The 25831-nt window shown below is 36.3% G+C and overlaps 2 protein-coding genes across 7 annotated transcripts in view; one reads left to right on the forward strand and one right to left on the reverse strand.

Annotated features, from left to right (window-relative positions):
* Nucleotides 1-25831, forward strand: part of LOC110828094 (uncharacterized) — an 81198-nt gene that overhangs the window by 53388 nt on the left and 1979 nt on the right. Inside the window, exon 7 of one of the 6 annotated variants that reach the window (XM_087347184.1) lies at nucleotides 7267-10393. The exons of 3 other annotated variants lie outside the window; for them this stretch is intronic. In XM_087347184.1, coding sequence (XP_087203310.1) covers nucleotides 7267-7349 — 83 coding nt within the window. In that variant the 3' untranslated portion in view covers nucleotides 7350-10393. Of the gene's footprint in view, nucleotides 1-2970; nucleotides 6448-7266; nucleotides 10394-25831 lie in introns of those variants that run through there. 2 more of the 6 variants (XM_087347185.1, XM_087347186.1) reach the window with 2 other exon arrangements.
* Grp170 (hypoxia up-regulated Grp170 co-chaperone protein) lies at nucleotides 7535-24885 on the reverse strand. The gene is given in 18 exon segments (XM_087347189.1): nucleotides 7535-7576; nucleotides 7579-7634; nucleotides 8707-8925; nucleotides 10864-10930; nucleotides 12211-12318; nucleotides 13537-13806; nucleotides 13930-14095; nucleotides 14770-15094; nucleotides 16387-16634; nucleotides 17571-17749; nucleotides 18706-18903; nucleotides 19997-20146; nucleotides 20525-20711; nucleotides 21212-21389; nucleotides 21563-21768; nucleotides 22855-23120; nucleotides 24251-24378; nucleotides 24740-24885. Coding segments are annotated over 18 exon segments (3018 nt in total). The 5' UTR covers nucleotides 24765-24885.

The following is a 25831-nucleotide window of genomic DNA, read 5'->3' on the forward strand; positions in this document are numbered from 1 at the left end:
TCAGATAATTTCCAGCATTTTTTGATTTTTCGAAAATTTTCAAAAACGTGAGTTTTTTTCTAAAATCTCCCCAAGAGATGCCTGCCAAACTCGGTGAATGCCTCTCCCTGTCTCTGCCGGACTCGGCCTCTATCTCACCCGGTTGCGGCCTGCCTCGGTGTCTGCACCAACCGGGTTTTGCAGGACTCTGGTCTCTGCACGTCCCTGTCAACCTCACGTGTTTTCTGTCGCACCTGGGCTTCTCAATCGCGGCACGTCAGAGCCGTGTCATACACACACCGGTCCGTGCAGAGCCCGAGTCAGGCACAGACCGCATTCGTCACAGACACAGTACATCAGAAACAGTCCGAGAGAGACCGGTTATGCAAGGCATCAGTTGGTGGAATTTTGAAAAAGTTCAAAATTTTCAAAAACATCAAAAATGCTGGAAATTGTCGAAAAAGCGCACAAAACCAAAACATTTTGAAAAATTTCTGATTCAAATTTTTTTGAAAATTTTCCAAAAAAAATTTTTGGTGCGCTTTTCAGACAATTTCCAGCATTTTTTGATTTTTCGAAAATTTTCAAAAATTTGAATAATTTTTCTAAAGTCAAAAACAGATGCCTTCCAAGCTCGATGAATGCCTCGCCCTGTCTCTGCCGGACTCGGCCTTTATCTCACTCGGTTTCTGCCTGCCTCGGTGTTTGCTCCAACTGGCCTCTGCAGGACTTGCTCTGTGCCTCACGTGCTATCTGCCGCACCAGGGATTCTCAAGAGATGGGACGTCAGAGAGAGAACTAGGCTCTGCCCGACCTGGTCTCTGACACCCTACTTCAGAGTCTCAGATGGACCCGGTGTGTGCCTCATCGGTGTCTTCTCTACACTGTGTGTGATTCACCGTGTCTGCTTGCAACTGTGTACGCTTCAAGTAGCATCTGCTTGACTCGGTCTCCGCCTCCCCCTATCTTTGCTTGACATTCTCTTTGACCCACCAGGTCTTTGCATGACACTCTCTCTCTCTCTCTCACATGTCTGCTTGAAGCGGTCTGTCTCTCACATCGCCTGTCGAAGCAGGTCTTTGTACAGACAGCCTGGCATACATAGGATGATACAGAGAACTGTTCGTGCAAGCCCGATCCCGGTAGAGAACGCGGACGTTTCAATGTGCGGTACACACCGCGTCATGCAGATATCGGTTCTGGCAGTGATCGTGTGGGGATAATATTGGAAAAGAAGAATAACAAATTTTTCAAAAAATGCAGGTAAATGTTCAAAAGGCGCACAACGCTATTTTTTTTTTAAAAATTCCGAAACTGGAGTAGAGATAGAGATAGAGGTACTGTAACTGTTGGATTCTCAGCAATGTGACAGAACGTGTGATGACCTTGTGATGTCAACACCACTTTTCCACTTCAGTGATACCTTTGACTTTTAACTCAGCAGTAACAATAGAAAACTTAGCCAGTATCACAACTTCATGTACTAATAAATATTTTATTAGTTCAATAAATTACATCAAACCTGAAAAGTGACACATAGGTGGTCTACTGAGTCAGGGATTGGAATTTGAAAGTTTTAAATGTCATGGCAAAAGAATTCAGAATGAGTAGTTGTATATTTGGTAAGTTTGCATCACTCTATGTTAACCTCCCACACAAGCGAAGTGTTCATATTAACTGTGTTAGCCTGGCTAACACTTTTAAAAATAAAAAAAATGTAAAGTCTTGTGTCCTACTTTCATGTTTCAGTGATTCTCCACACACTCCAACACATAAGAATTAACCAGATAAAATGCACTGTTAGCCACCTAGTTGAGGCTTACACTTACTTTAAATGTAACAAAACTAACAGTGCCTGACTGGCTGGCTGGATATTTTATTTAATCAGTTCTGCTGTATTCCAGTGAATAGAGTATCACTGAATCACGGAATTAAAACAAAAAAATTTAATTTTTCAAATCATAAGCAGGGCTAACATGGTTAACATGATCACTCTGCTCCTGGCCTACAAAGATCAGAATTGAGTCAGGGCAGAACTGGAGGCAGTTGCAATAAGGGACAGACATGGGAGTCATATTCAATCCTTAGTCTAAAAAAGCTGACATCATGATGTATACAATGTTTTTAACGTATAGTATGCAAAACATAAATATATTAAAATTCCTGCTAGTATCTGGTGACTTCTTAGCTGGTAACTTGGGTTACTAATATTATAATTAACTTCAGCCAAAGGTTTTTTTTTTAAATTCTTAAGCCAGAAGAAGAGATAAATAATTCTTCTATAAAGTAAATATGATTCCATGATTCTTAGTCATAGAATTTATTTCTGGTACTCACCAACACTTAAACACACCCCAAACCTATAATGAAGTTTCAAAATATTAAAATTTATGAATTTCATTCCATTGTATCAAACAATAATAATTCAGTTTTATTATGTCTTCTATCTGATGGTTAATCAAATTAAATTCTACGTTACACAGTATTCGGTAAAATCAAATTATACTGCACATACGTAATGAGCCGGGATAGCTCAGTCAGTATAGTGACTAGCTACGGGCTGGACGACCGGGGTTCGATCCCCGACGGGGGCAGAGGATTTTTCCTCTAGCCTCTGCATCCAGACCGGCTCTGGGGCCCACCCAGCCTCCTCTACAATGGGTACCGGGGTCCTTTCCCGGGGGTAAAGCCGGCCGGGGCGTGATGCTGACCACTCACCCCCATCTAGTGCTGAGGTCAAGGAAGAGAGGAGCTATACCTCCACTCCCCCCAAGCGCCTACATGGCGTATAGTGGGACAAACTTTACTTTACTTTACTTTACTTACTGCACATACGTATAATTTTATATTATGGAGTACTGAAGAGATATTATTCATGCAATTTTTGTACCTTCTTATAAATCTTTAAAACATTTATAACCATGAAAATGGCTCTTTTCTGGTTTGTTGTGCTGTGTAATGCAGTAAAGTAGAAATGTATGGACATTTCAGATGCATGTTGCCCTGAGATGAGTCTCCCTGATGATGGAGGCAGCAAGTACCTCTGAAATGCCAGTCTATTTCCACCAGACTACCCAGTGTTCAACAACCCACAAGAGAGCCATCTACATAGTCACTACAATGATAACCTGAAATCTCAGTTTTTAACCATCTCTATACCAATAAAATCTAATTCGTTGAAGCTGAAGTGTAACACCAATACAACGATCTGTCAGAAGCTACGGTTGATTCTGCACTGAATAGTCTCTGCTGCCAATTGTTCATATAAAATTCCTGTCAGCTATTCCTTGTCCATGCCTACTGATACCTGTTATTAACTAACTAACTAGATGGCTTACTGAACCCGAAGGTTCATCACCGAATTAACCAAAGCCCTCCACTGGACCCTGTCCTGGGCCAACAAAATCCAGTCTCCTTCGACTCCTATCTCCCATAGATCCAGCCTGACATTATCCTCCCATCTACGTCCAGGTCTCCCCAGCGGTCTCTTCCCCTCAGGTTTCCCAACCAATACCCGGTGCACATCTCTTGTCCCATCTCATTCTTCTCAATTTAATCACCCTGACAATACTGGGGGAGGAGTACAGATTTTTAAGCTCATCATTATGCAGTTTTCTCCATACCCCATCCCCTTCTCTCCTAGGCCCAAATATCCTCCTCAACACCCTATTCTCAAACACCTGTAATCTATGGTCCTCCCTGAGAGAGAGACCATTTTTTGCACCCATACAAAACAACAGGCTAAATTATTGTTTTGTATACTTCAATTTTCAGGTTCCTAGAAATCAGACGGGAAGACAAAATATTTTGAACTGAGAAGTAGCAAGCATTTCCAGAATTTAATCTCCTCCTAACTTCCTCATGAGCTTCATTTTGATTTGTTATTGTTGTTCCCAAATATTTGAACTTTGTTACAGTTTCAAAGGACTTATTAGCTACCCTTAGATAATTTTGCCCTCCTGTCTGCTGACGACGAGATACTAACATGTACTTAGTTTTTTCTGAATTTGATACCTGTTATTAGTTATTAAATTCTCTTTGTGGACCAAAATATAATTCTTGATATAGTGAGGTATGCTTGCATCTCATTATTGCTTGGATTCTAATAATTATTATGTATACAAATTGTAATTATCATGTCTAAGAAAGAATTATTAAACAAATTTTGGAATAAGACCTGGTAGAAGTGTCGTTTTGGAACTTTATTAATGGTGTTCTGATCTTTTTCACCAAATAAGTCTTTACTTGTTGATAACATCACATTTTATCTAAATCAAACACTATTTCAATATATGTTAAGGGTAATTCCTCTTATTGCAACCTTTCTGCAGCCATAATAATTACCACACAATAACATAAATTTATTATTGAGAATTGATTTGATTCAACAATCTTGAAGTTAGCAGATTTAGGAGACAGTTTCACTTCAAAGTCCAATACCTTGAGAACTCAAATGTAAGATGAACATTTTTGTGTGCATGTAAAAAAAAGTTAAACAGTTAATTGTAAACTACAGTAAAATACATTCCCCTGACAAGTTTATACACTGTACCCCTGGAACAGAAACCAAGTAAGATAATTTGCACACACAAGCCATAAATGCAACTGTATTTTCCACATATGATTTGCCAAGTGCTTGTAACAATTCTAATTCGTGTAATACTAACAGTGTCCATCAATGATAACCACCAGGACTGCATGGTGCAACACTTAAACTCCTGTTTCTTATTTATGATTATATTAAAAATGTACATTCTTGTAAACACAAGATGTCACATAATACAGATGTAGCATAATACTAAATTAAAAAAATATGAATAGGGCTATTAATCTTTATCGTCCTTGCGTCGCGTCCTGTGTGTGCAGTCCAGTTTTACATGTGCCACACCAGCATAATGCTAAACCGTTAACCATGGAGTTAAAGTCCAGTTGGCGGCCCCAGTAGTACGTGGGTTTAAATTGCATTTTTCCATATGATAAAGGTAAAGAAGGGGTGAAACTAACATCCCCTAAGATAAAAATTAGATCTGGACACACTAATTCAAGTATTACAGACTGTGTGAAAATGTTACTGATATCTTATTATCGGTGTGATGATACGTGTGCAAGTGCACACGTACATAAACACATGAAGACAGACGCCTTGTAGCAATAGTGCAATAACATAACATTTATTTAACCTGTAGGAATCAAGATTTCCACTGTGACGTGAGTGTAGATGGTTTTCTGGACTGTTGTTGCATTTATTCTTTTCATTGTATACCAATATTTTGTAGAACATACTATCTACATCTTCAGTGCTGAAGTGGTGTGACAAAACAGAAGACCACCATCTATACTTTCTTCATTTATTTCAAAACAAGACAGGAAAAGTCACTTTCTATTAATTTGTTAGGAATGAATTCAACTACCTGAATAACATTTGAAGCTTTCATGGCAAATTAACACAGTAAAGTCTTCTTTATTGATCACCCATAGTGACATGGCTGATCACAGCACATATCAAAATAATTCATACAAATAAATACTATCCACAGAAAAGCTACACTTCTGATATATTAACATAAGCAATGTAGACCGCTGAGGATGTTTCACTTAGGTGGTTTTCCAAGTCTATTATATTTTCTGACACCTCATTTTGCTATTTCCTTTCAGATTCTGCCAATTTAACAACATCCCTTTCCACAGAATAGAATTTGGCACATGAAGCCATTAATTAATTTGATTTTACAACTAGTTACAACTGAAGTTATCATATTATATTTGTATAAAAATGGTATCAGCTCATTAGCAAGACCTTGGGACTAGTGTCATATGAGCAATGGCGAGTTCTTTTCAATAAACCAAAGGTTAATACAAATTTTTATTGTGCCCAGTTATTTACTGAACAACTCGTAGACAAAAATAATGCTTTCCCAGTTTAAATGTTTACTGTAAATGCATGAAAACATCAAACTATTGTTAAAGAGGCAGTGATAAACATTATAAGTTTGCCAAATTTCTGTTCTATTGTTCTGCAGAATGTAATGCGATTCATGTGATGCTCATGATAAGCAAGTAAATATTTCCATGTTACATGTGGCACTCAAATACAGATTTACACCATTAATTATTTTGGCCAATAATATGTTTAAATTGTTCCTTTTCTTAAATTTAAAATGTTGTGGGACAGGTAACAGGTTGTGATAAAATGTGAAGAAAAATTGCACAACAACATCTGTGCTGTTGAGCGAGATTTGAACTCGCAACTAGGATTCGTGTTTTTATGTTATATACTAATGTATTAAAAATACAAAACAACTGCCAGCAGTAGTCTTAATAACATAAACATAAATTTTGAATCAGAAAAGTGCAACATCATTGTCTTCAAATACTAACATGTTAATCAAACAATTCAGAAAATTAAACGTTTTTGTACGTCTTTGCAAACACATCACATTCTGCAATAAATAATTACATTTCTTATCATTGATGTCACAGTTAAGTACCACCATTGAAATGTACCTTGTAACCAAACTAATTACAACTGTCTCACATCCCCAGGTATCGGAATATCTACACCATGAAAACACTGCACAGAAAACATATGCCCTTCTCTTTCCTCACCTTGTTTTATGCAATTTGCAGCCCACCTTTTTTTATTCATCCATGCAAACTCTGTTCACTGAAGTCCTTATTTCTATATTCATTTGCACAGTTCAGTAAATCTTTTTACAGAAATTTATGCTTTTCAGATTTTAAAACTTGGCCACACACTGCAGCAGCAAGTACTGTACTTCCCATTCTGTGTATCAGGGTAGAGTTTGCAATGTGTTTCGAGAACAATTGTAATAACACCTACAGAATTTGTTGTTATAGTTCTGTGTGGGTTTTGGTCTCATCTTCACCTGTAAAAAAAAAATACTAAAATGAGAAAGTGCAAGTTACTCATATTTCAGAATATTATACATGTAAGAATATGAAAATATGATTAATTCTGTTATAATGCATGTTCTCTTGTGTTTGAATATAACACAATGGAAGTATGAGGAAAAATGTTTCATAATGCAGGTCTGTTTCGAATATAACATGATCGGGCACAAAGATCCATAGATATGTGATGCAGGGAGAATGCTTTCTACTGAATCAATTATTCATATAATGTAACTTTTCTTTTATAGAGTATTTTTCAAGAAAATAACTATCGTGTTAAGCAGAAATTAATGTATCATTGTGTGAACTGCAAGCAAATAACATTTCACAGAAATATACCATCTTCATATTTAAAATGTTGTGATCTACCTACAGGTCTATACGGTGTTACAATCTGGAAGACCGATATCAACGACTTCACCACTGTGAAAACCTCAAACCTCATATCAAAAACATAGTAAAAATATAACGCAGACTTTAAAAATAATTTCAAACAACACTGTGATATATATGTATGTAAGATCTTCTTCTTCCGATCTCCTCACGAAAATCCCACAAAAACAAATGTGTATAATTATCTATGAAAAGGAAACAACTGAAATGTAATATACAAATGAAGCAGATGTACAAAAACAAGGCACGCTCATGAAGGCATCAGGACAAACAGAAGATGGATCACACACACACAATTAAAGCTGAGGCAAGCCATGAAGGCTCACTTGTGCTAGGAAGCTCTCCAGGATCTGGAACAGGTCTCTAATGAGCTATGCACTATGGCACCATCAACACCAACACCACCAACCTAAAGTAATATACTGAAGACAAGTTCTGACAAATAATGACACTAATTCTGCAGAAGAGAAAAAAGTCACTACCTTTACTGAATGCAGCCACCTTCTGACCTCATAAACACATTCCAGTGTCTCTACCATTCCTGGAAATATTGCTCAAAATAATTTTACAAAAGCTCTTTCAGTTTTGTTGTCACTCTGTTTTCAATGTCTTTAAATGATTGAAAATGAGAGCCTTTCTAGGAGATTTCTAATTTCTGGGAACACGAAAAAGTCACATCAAGCCAAATCAGATGAGTGCACAGAATTTTCCAATACTAGACTTCATGGTGCTATCTTTACCTCATAATAGAAACTCTGGAGTACAGGCAACTCTCGGTTTACGAACGAGTTCCATTCCAAGACATTGTTCGTTATACGTTTTTGTTCGTTATGTGTATCTTGCATTCCTGAGCTTTTACAATATGTATAGTATAAGATAACAGCCATTTTAAAGCATTAAAACCATGTACTAATTATCATACAATAATTTTCTGATAATTATTGTAAAAAATACATTTTTAAAAGTTTATTTATTTAAATTTTACAGTTATGTTTACTATATGTTTGACATTTCGTTTTATAAGAACTCTATCTATTGGTGACTTTAAGAAATTTTGAATGAACTGTGACGTTCGTTATAGCGAATGTTCGTAAATCGATTATTCGTAAACCGAGAGTTGCCTGTATTTCATGACCAGTGTAGGTATCAGCAGCACAGATGTTACTGTGGATTCTTACACACAGCAACACAACAAAAGATCACATTACATTTTTGTTAGTTTCAGATGGTTACACAAAGTTGAATAATGGGAACACAAACTGCAGGATAAGATCTTTGACAGAGAATGTCAACTGTTAGTAATATAATAAACTGTTGATATAAGAAAAGATAAGATTTACTTACCCAAGAAAAAAATTAATCTTAAAATACAGTATAGTACAGAAAATGCAATACTTCAAAACCACATAACTTGTTTCTTACCATCAGACTGTGATACGCTGTCTTCTGGAAGGCCTGATGTGGGTTCTTCAGGTTGTGACATTGGTTCTGCCTCTTCTATAGTTTCACCTTCATTCTCCTCTCCTTCCACTACAGGTTCTTCAGTATCTTTCCGTGTTTCTTCAGACTCTCTTTTCTCCTCCTCTGTTTCTGGTTTTTCAGTTTTAGGAACTTCTCCATCTGTTTCATTCTTTTCAGTATCTAAAATTTAAAACCATCAAGAAACTGACGCAATGGTAGCAGGTTCAAATAGTCCAAAGAAGATCACATGCATGCAATACATGACACATTTGGTCCATGAAAGTATAAATTCTGAATTGTCTCTAATTCCATGGAGCACAGTCTGTCTTGGGAATCTGATAGTCACTCAGATGGGAAAGAAATTCCCTGCCTTTTACGAAACCCAAAGGTTGACTTTAAGTTCACCAGGGACTGCCACTACATCCTACCCTGAGCCAACATTTTTTTAACATGTTCATCTTTTATGGTGAGAGCCAGGTGATCCCTATCCAACACCCAGTCATGAGGACAGAATTAATATTTGTCTGTGTCACATAATATTAGTTTACTGCTCAACTTAATCTCATTTTAAAATACTGTATAAGAAGTTGTTCATACTGACCGTCCAATTTAATAAAGGAACTTTAATTTATTAATATTAAGATCGTAATGTCCTGGAAGCAGATGTGATTCAACACTAGACACAGGTCTATGTCTGAATGAATGAATATTTTCTGGTGAACATGTTTATTAAAAAGGAATTCTTATATTCAGTCTACTGCTCTTCTCTTTAACACATAAGTCAAAGACAGCATATTTTTTGACAGTAAGGCCAATGTCCAAGAATTAAATTTATGAATTGTTTGTAATGAAACTGATGCAAAATGAGCAAGTGAAAATTATTATTATATACATCTAGAATTAAGGTATGTTACTGAATACACCTTTGATAATGTGGTATAAAGTGGAGACAACAGTAATTAAAGACATAACGTGAACTACCAACAGAAATCATTAAAAAATATGAACAGAATAAAAAAACTGAACCAACCATTAAAACATTTTTAGAAGTATAGTAGAAAGATATGGCAAAAACCAGATGGACAGTATATCCTCAGTTATGAGCAGATGTTAATACTGTAATACATTTGTTTACATCAGCCACAGGAGTGGAAATAAACAATCATTAACGCCATCACTATGAAAATATGACAGCAGGTTAAGTATTAGTCAATAATCACCACCGTCAATGTTTAGATACCATACAATACTTCATCCCCCACATTTCAACATTTTTACATTTAAAATTAAAAAATTACAAGATTACGACTGACAGCTTTATGATCAGTCCAAGTGATTCAATATATCGTCTGACAGAAAAATACTGACATTACAGTACGCTATACCCTTGTAGAACTATTCCATCCATAACACACAGTGTTCTCTTCTGCATGGTGGAACTGTTCTATCGACAACATTGAATGGTAAAACGAGAATTTTAAATATTAAAAACTGACTAAACTAAATAAATCTTACATACTTGTCTCCAGTAATCATCAAGTGTATAAATTTATACAAAGTACCCCTACATTAAATATATAATCTTGTGTTATTCTTTCAGTTCTGTAAGATACACAACAGTGAAATAAAATGGAGAATATTTCTGGCATTGATTGATGTTGCATGCAAGTCTAGAAAATTACCTAAAACTGATGTCCCACTCATAACTTTCAAAACTGGTGTTGGATGTGATCTTGAAGAATCATATTGGAATGCACAAAATAACATTACCACTGTAAGCAGTGGAAATTGTTACTGACTAGTTTAAATGGGCATCACCTATCAGCATTACGCTTAATGACTTTAATCTGACATATGCACGGCTGCGTACAAAGCAATTACACAGGATCCAACTGAGACAAGACAAATCCTCTTAAGAAAAGATGTAAACATGGAGTTCACTTTAGTAGCTAGCACAGTACATTCATATAAAGTTCCATCTTCAGGTAGCAAATTTTAAATTTTTTAATTTATATTAATTTCTGAGGAGATAGTTCTGTAGTTTAAAAATGAAATTATACTGTATATGAAATGCAACAATAGTTGATGAAAAATAACATTAATTTTCTAATTACATACCTTTAACTATGTCATCAATTGGTTTCTTAGGTTTCCATATTCTAGCCTTATTGACCAGATATTTTACCTGAAAAACAGAGTAATTGTTACAACTGTTAGGTTAATAACAGTCTGTAAATGAAATCATATTCATTAACCCTTTTAGTTTCAGTACTAAAGGGCATCAACAAAAATTGAAATGCATGAACACTTCACATTACGTCCCAATGGAGACAGAAAAGATTCCTTCACCAGTTGGTGTTTCAAGAAACTCTTGCCTTGAAACTGCTCTACTTCTGTCTTTCTACACTTCCAAAATCACAATATATTTTAAAACAATACTACAGTGAAACCTCGATGCATCGTTTTCGGCGGGGGTGGGAAATAAAAACGATGAATGCGGGAAAACGATAGATGCGGGAAAGCATTAAACATTTAAAAAAAAACAATGTTTCTCTTTCAAAGTTACTTCTTTTTACCAAAAAAGTCTTTAATGGACAACTGGTTTGTTGAAACTTTACGTTTTAGACCAAACAGAGCACTTTCCACGTTCAAAATGTTTTCTTCGTCACGTTCACTAATATTAAGCGCATAAAAGAACGACTTCACTTTCGCCAATGCAGCGTGCGCTTCGGCAAAACTTCGGGCTCGCATTCGTCGTCTTCCTCTTCCTCACCGCTCCAACCCCCTTTGCGGACAATAACAGGAAGAATGGAAATACTATTACTGCCGAACTCAACGAAACGTAGCTGTAGAAGACCCTGAACCGCTGGAAACGAGATGAACCAGAAGAATGAAAAGTGCCGCCAGCCTTTCCTTTGTACTTATAATAAAAGCATTTGTGAAGAAATTCACACTGCACATGCCATCTGGCATCGCTGGAACGAAATATGTGTGCACCCTAATTAAAATCGTAAAATTTCTGACAATGAGCACCGCCATTCACTCCAACTATCACCCCTGCACCGCTGACCCTCATTCCAAAAGAATGTGCTGGTTGGGCGACATAACAGGTTACCGCTACTGTGTATTCCAAAAACATTATGCGTCTTTCGGTATTAATTTATCTCTAAACCCAGCATTTTAAATTCTCAGAAACGATCATTGCGGGAAAATTGTGGGCCGGGACTAAGATTTTTGAACGATCGATGCGATAAAACGATAGTTCGAGGAACGATAGAAGCGGGAAAATGTAACATTATTTTATATGGGATGTATTCGGGACCGAACAAAACGGACGATGCATCCGGGAAAACGATAGTTCCGGGAACGATGGATAGAGGTTTCACTGTAGTCCCTACAAATTAAGACTTAAAAATGAGATGCAATTCTTTATAAATTAATCATACAAGCATGCATTAGATTTACCTCTCTGTCAAGAACAGCCATTTTATCTGTGATAGATTTCACTGTCAACTTTGGTGCAGAAGAAAGAGGTAACCTCGCTTGTTCCTCTTCCATCCCAGTTTTCCATTCCTATTTAAAAAAAATTGTAGATAACACACATCTTTTCCTTTCATAATTCTTTATCATCATAATCATAAAACTAAAGCTCTTACAAGGTAAATGCAATAAAGGTAAAAATATTGGACAGATGTAATTTGCACAATTCTTGTTATTCTACTTAATGTACAGTAGGGCCCCGCTTTTCGGCGATCCGCTAACACGGCGCTTTTCAATTGCGTGCATATGCCCCACGCGCTCAACAGCTGAGTCAGAGAAGTGCGTCCGGCTCCATTTTCTCATCACTGATTCAATCTGTTTACAGCTACTACTGATATTCATTTTACTTTCATATCGTTTTTTTAGGCCTAGCGCTATTGTGCACTTACTATATGATAGTGCAAACATCTTATTAGGCTTTGATATGCATTTGCAATTGAAAAAAGGCAAAGATCCGCTTTTCGGCGGGGGTCTGGTCCCTAACCTGCCGTATATGCGGTGCCCTACTGTACCACTGTTCTGTTTTAACCCTCTGAGGAATGTGAATGCATAAATGTGCATTCTCAAATCTTCCTTTCGAGAACATCAACGCAAGTTTCCATATGTGCATGCATGATCTTCCTGTGATTTCTTAAAATTGTCAGTGAAAAATAAAGTTCGTTTTAGTGAGTGAGCTATATGGACTCTTTGTAGTTCTAATATTCCCTTTGAAGCTGGCATAAAACATCACAACAACTGAACTTAACAGTATGCCAGAGATGGTGAACACTAAGTATGCTTGTATCCTCGTCAAATTAAAAAAAGGAATACTTGCAGACAGCGATTTCAATACGGATGCAAATAACCGTCATGCTAGTCAGTAGTGGCAATCATATTAGTCTGAAAATTTTAGTTATTAGCATAAGACTGTCTGTCTACAAACCATGTGCTGTGAAAAAAGACAGGTTATGTTTCAAAAATACTGATAATAAGCTGGTGATTGCTAAATGTAACTAGACATTCATGACACAAATGTCAGAGGTCAAATTTTGGCAAACACCGGAACTGTTGCACTAGGCATACTTTTCCTAACTTCTTTAATCATAATAAAAGTAAAAAAATCTCATATTATGCGATAAAATCTTCTCAGGCAACTAACTGTATTGAAACAGTTTGTTATCCAGGAATTTTATCACATCTAGCTGCTGCAAAAGCTTCAAGTCATGTAAAAAAATTTCATATTATATTTGAACAAATAGGGTGTCAATATACCTCAGTTTCCTTGATGGTTTTCTCCAGTGTGTCAAGTTCTATTTGGGTGAAAAAGCCTTCAGGACTCTCTGTGGTCATATTCCTTGCATTGTTAAGAAAATTTAAACTGCCATTGATCATGTAACGAAGAGCTGCTAATGCCTCGGGTCTCTCTGCATGCTCCTTCACTCGCCAATACAATGGGCCTGTTAACGTCTTCAGTTCATTCAGCTTTGATTCATATGCTGCTGCATCAGCATCTGAACCCTCATCATAAAGCCAGTCTGACACCTGGGAGACAACAACATATAAATCTATGGTTTAATCTGGGCACAAGAAACAAAAATTATATAAAATGTGAAATGAATAAAATATATGAAGCTGAATGTGGTAATTCTTCACAGTTTAACTCACTTCAGAACATGCATTCTTGATTTTCTCCATTTCTTCTTCAGTTGCTGCTGCTTTGTACTCATCTAACCACAGTTTTCCTTGGGCATCAAACACGAAGCTCTCTAAGGCATTCAGTGCACTTTCCCTTCGACTTCTCTGTCTATCAAATTCATTTAAAGCTTCGATTCTGAAAGAAAGGAACATCATGTAATACCAGAAACATACAATGTACATCTTGACAACAAGAAAAATTCAATAAAATTAAAAAGAACTTGTACATGCGAGTGGGATTCTGTAAGTGTGGTTCTGATCACTAATACCATTGTCTATTTATTCTCTTGCTTAAGTCCTATCCATATGCCACGACAGTTACAATTAGTAATAAATTCTGAATTGTCATGAATTGTAAAGAAATAAACAAGTTATCACCTAAGTATTTATACTCTTTCTTTAACATTCCTATGCATGGTAATGACCAATTACAAAAATTAATATACAGCAGTAATATACTGTAACAGTTGGATGTAAGAACAGAATATATAATAGATTTATTTTTTAATGTGCTTCATTTTGTGCAGTAATTGTTTACCTTTAAACCTTCAATAACATATTACAGAAACAAGACAGCTTATATAAATGTTAAAAAGTTAATAAGAAGTTGAAAAACCTCAATCTAAAATTACAGTATTAAAAATTATATCCTTGGCATAGCCGAGTACATTAATTTCTTTTGACTGATTACACTGATATATTTTTACAAGTAAACCACATTATAAATGAAACAATGTATAACACTTCTCCTCTCTGTACACAAGAAGTGTTTTGCATAAATACAAACACCAGAATAAATGAAATACTTACTTCATAACAGCATTTTCAAATAAGTTTCCACTGAGTTCAGGCACTCCTAACTTCTTTTCTACTGAAGTAATGACCTCTTTAATTACTACAACCTTTGGTTTCTTCTCTCTACTTCCTGCCTTTGTTATATTCTTTGCTTCATCAGGAGCTGCTGCTTTTTTATTTTCTTCTGTCTCTCCGTCCTGACCTTGCTGTGTTGGTTTTTCATCCTTTTTCTCATCACCTGTCTTTCCTTCTTTCCTCTCTGGCTCTTGTTTCTTTTTTTCTTCTTCTTCTTCAGTTGGTGGTTTCTCCTCTACTTTTTCGTTTTTCTTTTCTTCTGAACCTGCAATAATAAGTATCAGATGAGGTGACTGTTGTTGTTGTTAGTGATGGCATTGGTAGTGATAGCAGTAACAGCACAAACATTTATTTTGTAAAATTCAGGTGACAAAATATTTAAGTGTACAAAAATTTTGAACAGATTTTTAAAACTTTACTCAAGACAAAAATAGTATTTAATTCAGTACTTTTAAACAAACTACTGCTACACCTAAATTCACTTTATTTGTTGAATTGGTCTCATAATGGTAAAGTAAAATTTGTCCCGCTACGTGCCGTACAGGCGTTTGGGGTGAGTGGAGGTATAGCTCCTCTCTTTCTTGACCTCGGCACTAGATGGGGGTGAGTGGTCAGCATCACGCCCTGGCCGGCTCTACCCCCGGGAAAGGACCACGGTACCCACTGTAGAGGAAGCTGGGTGGGCCCCAGAGCCAGTCTGGACGCAGAGGCTAGAGGAAAAATCCTCCGCCCCCGTCGGGGATCGAATCCCGGCCATCCAGCCAGTAGCTAGTCACTATACTGACTGAGCTATCCCGGCTCATGGTCTCATAATGGTATGGTAGAGAAAATTCCTGTTCAGGTTGTTGCAGCAGAATGATCTTTTTCAATGGCCAAAATAATAAAAACTTCCAAAACAGATGATCATACCACATACTACTGCAGGTAATGTTATAACTTTTTACACTGAGTTTAACAAAAACATTCTGTCTTACGTGTATAGTTCAATGGTGACTCATATTTTCCGGCTGTTTAAACTTTAAAATTGGATATTATTTAAAACACTAATCAATAAGAGAAACATGGCAAGATTAGAAGTGGACAAATGTAAAATTCTTAAATCATGAATATCAGTATTAATAGATCTGAACATACAAGAGGCAGACACCAAATCCATGTCTACTGATTCATGGAAAGGCCATAACAGGCAATGGCTGATTAAAACGAATTAAAAGCCAAAACAGCTTACGTATGTAGAAGCAGTAGGAGACATTTGTTTTCTCTGACATGATGCACTAAACATACTTACATGAGAGGATGGTATTATGCTTTACGGAGGAAAGTTGTTATAGAGAAGGAGACAGTTGCTTAGCTAGTCATGAAATTCCCAGTTCAATATCATTCTCCCAAAAACGCCTGGGTCTCATAAGCTGTCTCTTACTTTCATGATTAATGACTAAAATTCTATACGCTTTTCTCGTATCTCCTCATACATGCTACATGCCCCGCCAATCCTATCCTCCTTGATTTGATCAACCTAATAATCATCACATTCCAAATATGGGTAGTGCTACATGCCTGTAAAGAAGTTACTGATAGTACTGCCCAACTTTGATAGAGGGGATTCTTCTTGAGCCGCTAGTTCTTCCTCCGTTAATGTCTTTTCCACAACCAGTTCCACATTAGTTAGGTTCAGAAGTCCACTCTCATCCACAGAAAAGTGAGCTTTGATGCCTTTTGACTCCACATTAGTTCCCTGATGTTTGGCCAGTGTCTCTGCCACACCTTTCAGTTCTACTTTGCTCAAATTCTGAGGTCCCAGAGCTCTGTCAGAAGACAAAACAACCATTACTGGAGTCTAGAAATGTCTAAATACTGTAATATGTAAATCCATCAAACAATTAGTCAGCCTACATAACATAAATAATATTAGTACAAAGTTAACTTGTATGTTCTAGAAGTCAATTTATTACTCAGCGAGTACTATAGTATTGCAGCAAAAAGCATCACTGATATTACCTAAACATAATAAAGGCTAGGATTTCTCGTTGAAGTAAATTCTTCTATGGACTATGAGTGAGATGGGAGACGCTCTTTTAGTGCTGGTATTGTGATTCAGACTTTTGGTCTCTTTTTTTTTCTTTTTCTTTTCTTTTCTTTTTTTTTGGGGGGGGAAGGGGAGAGATTACTGAACAAGTTAATTCCAGTACAGTAAACACCCTTTTGATATTTAATGAGGTCAGTGTTTGGCACATGAAGGTTACTTCTGCATCTTGTACTTATATTAAGGATATCTGAATTTCCAATCCATATGATCGTGCAAAACGTAAGGGTACAGAATGTATGCAAAAAAAAATTTCATTTCCATGTTAACAGGAGCCTGCTACTGTACTCAGTCCTCGAGCAGTTGAATTTCATCAAAACCCCCACAATGTATTACTTGAAAATTGAAATTAGTGCTATTCTCCCATAATGAATTTAATAAATGAAGATTTCTGTCTTCTGGGTTGTTGCCTCCGTCATCAGAGCCTGATGACGGAGGCAGTATGACCTCTGAAACATTGGTTAGCATCGACCAGACTACACGGCGCAACAACCCAGAAGAGAGAAATCTTCATACTCACCGCTGTGATAACCTCAAATCTTACTCAATAAATGAAGATTCGAAAACACTTGACAATTTATATAAATTCTGTTCTTACAAAATATTAAGGTCATTTAAACTATACATTACGAGGTATAAAAGTATATATCATACTCACTGCATTTCAAGATTAGAGAGGTGATCCAATTCTGCATAGCCAACATGGAATGAAAAATCATTTTGATGCTTGTTAAATGTGATGATTTTCTTCTGTGGATATGGGTTCATTGATCCAAAAAGTGTTCTTTTAACATGTTTTGGAGAGGAAGACCCTTCCACATCTCGTTCAAACACAACCTGTACAGTAAGCATGAAGTACATGACACGGGTATCCTATACAAACACAAGGATGCAAGCAGAAGTCTGTGGATATAAACAATTATAATTAGTATGCGTTTCCAGCCAAACATTAAATAACAAGAAAGAAATTTCACTTTGAAGAGAATACATCAGAATGGATACACTGCCATTTTAAGCACAGCAAATACAGAGACAGGAATAACAAGTTTTAGAAAGAAATGTACCTTGCAGAACATAAAATAAGTAAACAAACAACTATTAACACTACAAAAAGACACTATTGTCATACGCGTTTCAACCTCAAGAGGTCATCATCAGTGGCATCTGGGAAATTAATTCATTTAATAAAAAGGTTTAAACTGGATTTAGAAATAAATAAGGTGTTTTACAAAGGTTATTTCAAACAATACTGCACTAGATGTTGTTATTCACAGAGTAGAACTATGCACTTAGCTATTGATCCGATGGTTCGGTAGCCGTAGATGGTCTGCGGCGAGCTGTGGACAATGCAACTACAGCTCGCCACATATTCACCTATAAAGGATTACTGTTAATCAATCACTCAGACTTAATCAAAACTCTATTATGGAAAATATGGTTAAATTCTGATACAGACAAATCTAATCAATTATATTTTAAATGTATGTTCCAAGAATAAACAGTAAACATAAAGGTAGTCTTACTGGGTTTCTGGACTTTGTACTTCATTTAACATTCCAAATGTAATTCACTTTGGAACCTGGGTCCATTGCATCCTCAGGTGAAAAATGGACAGTATGTACTAAGTTTGGTCCATCAGAAACAGCTAATTTCAATCAGTGGACAACCAGTGAAGGACAGAAGCAGATCCAGTTTCTAAATCATATTCTGTCCAGAGAACTAGGTAACAGACAAAGAGTAATTGTAATATATCACTGTCAGAACCTTTAAAATTGAATAAACATACAGCTCACCTGAATGGGAAATAGAACTGCATCTTTGGTGAGAAACTTTTTGACTTTGAAGCCATTACTGAGGTCAGCAGCTTTATATACAGCACCCATGGCTGCTGCTTCATCTGTGTTGATACTCTTACCTAGTTCCATACCAACTGCCTCACTCAATTTTTCTTGGACCTTTGGAACTCTTGTACCTGCACCCACAAGGATCACCTGGAAATAAGAATGATGCATTTAGTGTATTCTTATACTCTGAATTTACATTGCATGTAATATTAATCTCTTCCAGGCTATGAATAAAATACTAGCTCAAAAACGAAGGCTGTCTTCTCGCAACATACGGTGTTTTCCATTTAAAACGCAGATGAAATTACAAAACATAAAACCCTTCAAACAAAACATGATAACACCAATGGCAATACTAAACTTTTCAACCACTTCCCTCAGCCACTGCCACATCCCACTGCTTGAAATTTCAGCACACAATTTCAGCTGTTCTGTCGCTTGATGAGCACTTGTCACAGACAAACATTCCATCAGCATCATCATCAAACAGTCAAGGAGTTAGGTCATATTCACCTGTTCTGGCCCCATAGTCTAAAAGTCTCTTCTGCGGTCTTCCAGGGTTTTTTCATCCATACAGTGCAGTTTTATAACAGACATTTCATGTATCCCAAAATTATGTTATCCATTGGTATATTGTTGTCTTATTCATTACTTACTTGTAAGGATATACACAGATACATGTTTCACGAACAGCAGCAAATGATTTAAATGTGAAGTAATGTTTCAGAATAAACACATACAAGGAAAGCAGAGTCTATTACATAGGGGTGGTAGACCTACTTCTGATTTCATTTTTTTACCACAGTATGTGATTCTTTCTGGGTTGAATTTCAAATGGTACACCCTGTATTTGGTGTTTGACCATACAAATGACAAAATTTTCCCTCCACCTCTTTGACAATTCAAGCCATATACGGCTTTACAGTAATACAAATTTAAATAAAATTGTATAAATGAAAGAACTCAAAATAAACATTCTGAGAAGCAGTAAAACAGAAAATTTTTTAGTTAACTGATTATTTCCTCTGTATGGCATTTCATTCTACTGATATAGTTTATAATACCAAGAGGGATGAAATGGAAATCGGTTAATACTTCAAGAAGGCAAAAACTAATCTGAAAGTTTTACAGTGCAGCTTGAAATAAGACAAACTCAGATATTCAGTGTTTAGACTCAATGCACACATGATGAGACAGACATACTAAGTCACAAAAATGGTACATCTATTTTACCACTTACATGGTTAATCACATCTAATGTGAGTCCTGATGCCTTGAGCGCCTGATCAACTGGACCCTTAACACGACCAAAAAGATCAGAACACAAAGTCTCAAACACTTCTCGTGTCACCTGAAGTTTAAAGTCTTGATCATCTAGAAGACCTTCTACCTGCAATGTGGAGCCATGTTATTAGTAATTTAGTTACATACCCCATCAATCAATCAAACAATCTCATGATATGAACATGAAAGTATATGGAAAATGTCCACGAGGAAGACCAAGACAAGGACAGGAACACAAGTTAGGAAAGATGTTGCAGTGAAAGAGAGAAGAATATGGGAATAAACTGAGGAGGAGGAGAGGAAGAAGAGGAGTTGTTTTAGGATAACAGACAGACTGAAGGGCTCGGTTATCAGATGCCCCACATAAAGTGGGAAGATCTGAATAAGATCCCATTAATATGACAAGGTATTAATTATTTCTCATAACAAGTTAAACTAATTTCATGTATTTACAATTGTTTCGATCGTCTAATATTTCACTTACCTGAGCAAAATGATCGGCATTGGCACTTAGGACATTCTTAAGTCTTCCAGCTTCCTTGAATAATTTTGCGAGTGCTCTGGGGTTTTTAAACACATCGTTTGAAGTTTTCTTCATTTCATTAAATTTCTTTCCCAAGAAATCCCTCAGTCTTAATTGCATCTCTAGTCCACCAAGAGTACGATCATACCTTCAACAAAATTCAGGACCAGATGAGAACATGCAAATTCTACATATTATGTAATATCATAAATTTACCACTTAAAACAAAAGATCATGTTTCACACCCATACAAAACAACTAACAATATTATTGCTTGCTCAAGTTACTGGCTTTATCTTCAATGCTTTGGAAAGTTGATGGGATAATAACAGTTTATGAACTGAATACTAGCAAATATGACCAATATTTAGTCTCCTCCTATTTAACCATGAAACACATTTATGTCATTGTTCTACCCAGATAATTAAATTTTGAAACAATTTCAAAAGATTACACATATTATAATTTTGTTGCTGATTCTTGTTTCATGTCAGTTTCACATATTTATTTCTTTCAGTATTTTCTTTTTGATTAATGTCTTTACTATTAGAAGCAGTTTTGTGTTATTCTTTCTGATATATATTTTAAAATCAAACAGCTGTAGTATCCAAACATTCTGAAGTTCATGTACAAATGTAAGGTTCTTACCCAACTCCAATTATGGAAAGCTGTGGATTAGTTTCCACATATCCTTTCTCCTTTGTCTTCACCAGCTGATAACTAACAATGGTTGCAGTTGTGCTGGTAGCACCCATATCATAGAACATGATGTACTGAGCAGTTTCATTGAAGTCCTTTCGACGAAATATGCCATAATTAAGAGCAACTGCAATATGTAAGATGTGTATTAATAAAACTGCTAATGAAGAGAAGAATGAGCAAATGAACACAGTCCTTTCAGGAGCACTCATTAAACATCAGTTGCTTCGACCATGTTCTGGAACTCTGACCATACGCAGTGTCAGGTTGTAAGTTTCAAATACTAAATACTGAACTTACCTGCTGTGTAGTCATTCATGAGTTGCAGGACTTTTAGCCCAGCAAGCTCTGCTGCTTTCAACAAAGCTCTTCTTTCTGCCTGGTTGAAGAATCCAGGAACTGTTAAAACTGCTTCATTGATGGGTTGACGTGCAGATTCTTGAGCAAATTCCCTGGCACAATGTAACAGCATTCCCAACAATTCTTCTGGGCTATATAAGGTCTCACTGCATAAAAATATTATATCATTAAGCAATGCAATATCAGTGCTATGACAGCATTATATTTAGTTATGTTTACTCCACTGGAGTGCATATATGTTTCAAATGTAATCTCTTTATTTTTAATGCTCACTGGCCTGTATTTAGGGCAAATACAAATCTATTGTTCTAAAGTTATCTACACTACTGATATCACAAAGGAGTTAGATCACATTTCTTTAATTTCAATAAATATCAACCATACTGGGATACTTGGAACGACCCGTACTTCAAGTGCCTGAGCACTGCGGGTCCCAACTTTTCGTTGGCTCGATCTGTAGACATTCGGTAGGACTCCTTGGACGAGGGATCGGCCCGTCGCAAGGCCTCTACCTGTACACAGGACAGCACAACACAGAATAACGCGGACAAACATCCATGGCTTGAATGGGATTCGAACCCATGGTCCCAGCAACCAAGCGGCACAAAGCCCACACCTCAGACCGCGCAGCCACTGCGGACCCAAATATCAACCATACTGAAGAATATTGCAAGCAAAAATTTCAAATCATAAAATGGTCTACATTTCATATAATATAAAATAAGCATTCTGAAGAAAATGTATAGTTAAATCTTAGCTTCATGTAAATAAAGTAGGTGGTATATTAGGTGTCAATCACAGTTTCCTGCATTGTGATGTCATGCAGTCGTGTACGTGGTTACAATTAAAGGCATGTATTGCCTACATCTTCAGCTAGAAGTGTAAGCACCAACCACCAACAACACTACACAGTATCACAACCCACAGTCTCCACAATGAACATTTTAACCACTGTGAAAACCTAAAAATATTAACAGAGTGTTATATTATATCAACACAAGCCTAAAATAAATTTTCCAAACAAATTTACTAAAGACCCATGACACAATTATATAATGTTTACTGTTTATGGAAGCTGTTGGATAAGTAATCACAAAAGACCCTTTTTGGAAAATGTCCTTTTTATATTTATTAATGACAGACAATACAGAATAGCCACATTTGTGCTGGTGAACTGCTGTCAGAAAAAACTAAAAATAACCCTATAAGAGCATGATTATTATGAAGCTTACCTATCATGCTGAAATAGAACTGTATCTCTTTCTGAATCTGGAACAATCTCGTAGTATGGAAACCGCTGTTTGTAAAGTTGTACAACTGGGTTATCCACACTTTTACCTAGAAGCTCCAGCAGATAACTGTAGCTGTTCTTTGGAAAACGTACTCCAATAGTTGCAGCATCTTCGCCAAATGTACGTTCCCCATCACGGAATGCAATAGTCACAGGAGTCTTACGTTTAGATTCTTTATTCAGTGCTATCTCCATAGGTACTCCAGGCTTCAAAACATTACAAAGATACCGATTAGTCAAATTCCTGTTACAGGAAGTGCACTAATATTATGGCTAAATCAGACTGGAAAAATATTTAGGACATTTATATTGCACATGTTTATGGACAGAAAGCAAAACACCCATTGTTCCTCGCCCGAAATTAATAAAAGTTTACAAATAGCAAGTTCATCAAGTTCATAAACATATGCCTACAACATATGTCATATAATAAACAAAGAAAAGTTGTTATTCCCGTTACTAATATAAGTTATGCAATGCTGAGGAAGATGGCAACAGTGTTAAATATATACACACATTATTTTGAGTAAATATTCAACATTACTAAAAAATTACTAACAGCAAACTCTTCAAGACTTCAACATTCCTTGCATATGACCCATTCCTACATCCTCCAATGGTTACTCTAAAAGCTGTTCAATAATTTACACAGAAGTCAAAAAAGATCAAGCTCTATACTTATAAATAGTTAAATAACAAGTTTTAAATTACAATTCTGAGAAAGCCACTTGCCAGTTCCATATTCCATGAAACAGATTTTAGGTCTGTATTGATCATTTGGTAAGCCTGTGTAGTTTGTCCCCCAAAAATTAATTTTCAAAATCTTCACATGGTTCATCATAGTCATCAAATTCCAGTCACAATCTACTAAAATGCACCCTTTTGTTGAATATTTATGTCTATATTAAACCACCACATGTTAAGAAATGTAAATGGAATGCAAGCAACAGCTAACTTTAATGTATTTCTTTTGAGGCTCCTGTAATTTGCTAATTATAACTGACATCCTGATCATGAAGTCAGCAAGTTCCTATAAAACACTGGTCAATATCTACCAGACTACATGGTGCAACAACACAGAAGACAGCCACTTTCGTACTACGTACTACAACATTCCATAAAGTATAGTTCAGGTAACTTTATCATACCACATTCCAAGGTAGTGTTTAATCAATCGCTCTCCTTCCTCATTAGTTTTGTTTTTGCTAGTTTACATCAGTTAGGTTAGCTCAACTTTGCTTGGAGTGGGTGGGTTGGGAACATATTCTGCTCTTTTACAGAATGTACTTTCATAGTTACAAGAAGTGTGCAAAATTAAATGCAGAAACAAAAATTACCGAAACAATAGCAATCTTCATCCACTCACTGCCAAGGTCCACGCTCATCACTGCTACTGATTCAATCTGAGATGGAAGCAGCAGCATCCCCATCACAAGAGAAAATGCACAGACCCTGATACACATACCTGCAAAAATGTCACATACAAATATAACATTTCCAAGTTTACCGAGTTATTATATACGTTCTTCGCGTTAGAACGTAAGTTCTAACTTCGGTATAGTAAATAAATATTTTAGGCCCAGATCACATTTAGGTTATGTTTTCGTTTCCATTACTATGATCACTTAAAGAATTTTATAATGAAATTGTAAGTTAATACTTGTAGCCATTTTTATACCTGAAGCACTATATTGCAATAAAGCTTGAGGATAAATTGTAATGTCAAACTGATATTGAATGGTTGAATAAAATATGTATCATTGTAAATAATCAAAGTGACATTTACTGTTTTTATTGATTCCATTAATTATATCACAAGTACATACCTTCAACAACAAAACCGAATGTCATTTCAGGTTTTCTTTAACCTCTGCACTAAAATCTACTGCTTACTTTTTAGTGCAGAATATATTGTACTACACATGTGTTTGGCCACGAATGTACACTGACGGCACTGCTTCAACTCGTGTTGTCAACAGTCCTATCCTTTATATTCGCTTGTGTGGCGAAATATCATTGGTAGGTGTAAACACTACTCTCGAAGCGATTGGTGTATTGCAAACTCTTTGGTTCCATGACGGATGTAGAAATAGTGGAATGGTCATCAAAAATTGAGCCCAAACATGTGATGCCGGTCATTGTTACCCTAATGCTGGTAATGGGTCCCGTAAAAGTAACTGTTGAACACTTTCCATAAAATAAGCTTCAACCTTAATAATTAAATTGTGTATAAAGTGAACCTTTGGAGGCGACTTAAGTCGATGAAAGACTCTCGGGCTACAAGACGCGTCAGGCGGCTAAATGGTAAATAAACCATATCCTCTGCTAACGTTTCAAGAGCCATCTCTGCTCTCATCATCAGGGCAGCTGCATAACGAAACTGCACTACAGAGGACCACTTAACGTGGCTTGTAGCCCGAGAGTCTTTCATCAAATGAATTCTATAGTTACAACCAGTCTGCATAAAGGAAAGATGAAAGCATACAACACAATGCTGGGAGACCAATGCCAAGCATCACAACACCTATTATCCTGAGAATGACACATGACTGTTTCATGCAGAGATGCTTAATGACATCATACATAATGATGCCAGATAGATGTTAAGTTGCCAGTCACTGGGCATCTCACCTGGGCTACATGCAACAATGAAAATGACCATGAAAATATGGATCTGGAATTATTGATTCTTCAGCAAGTGGTAATTCAGCTCATGTCAGACTAAATGAAATATGCATAAAAATGTAATTGGGTGTGTACTTTTGAATGAGGTCAACAGACTAAGAGTGTGCACTTCACTAATTCCATTAACACTGTTTATTTCACATTTCATGTGAATTTAACTTAAATGTCCATGCAATATGATTAACCTATAATTTGCAAGAATGCAATGTAGGTAACTCCTGTTTTTCATTAAA

This window comes from Zootermopsis nevadensis, unplaced genomic scaffold, assembly GCF_977971745.1.
Source record: "Zootermopsis nevadensis isolate Lab colony 2312 unplaced genomic scaffold, Znev_1.0 Znev_ptg000011l, whole genome shotgun sequence".
Classification (NCBI taxonomy): Eukaryota; Metazoa; Arthropoda; class Insecta; order Blattodea; family Termopsidae; genus Zootermopsis; species Zootermopsis nevadensis.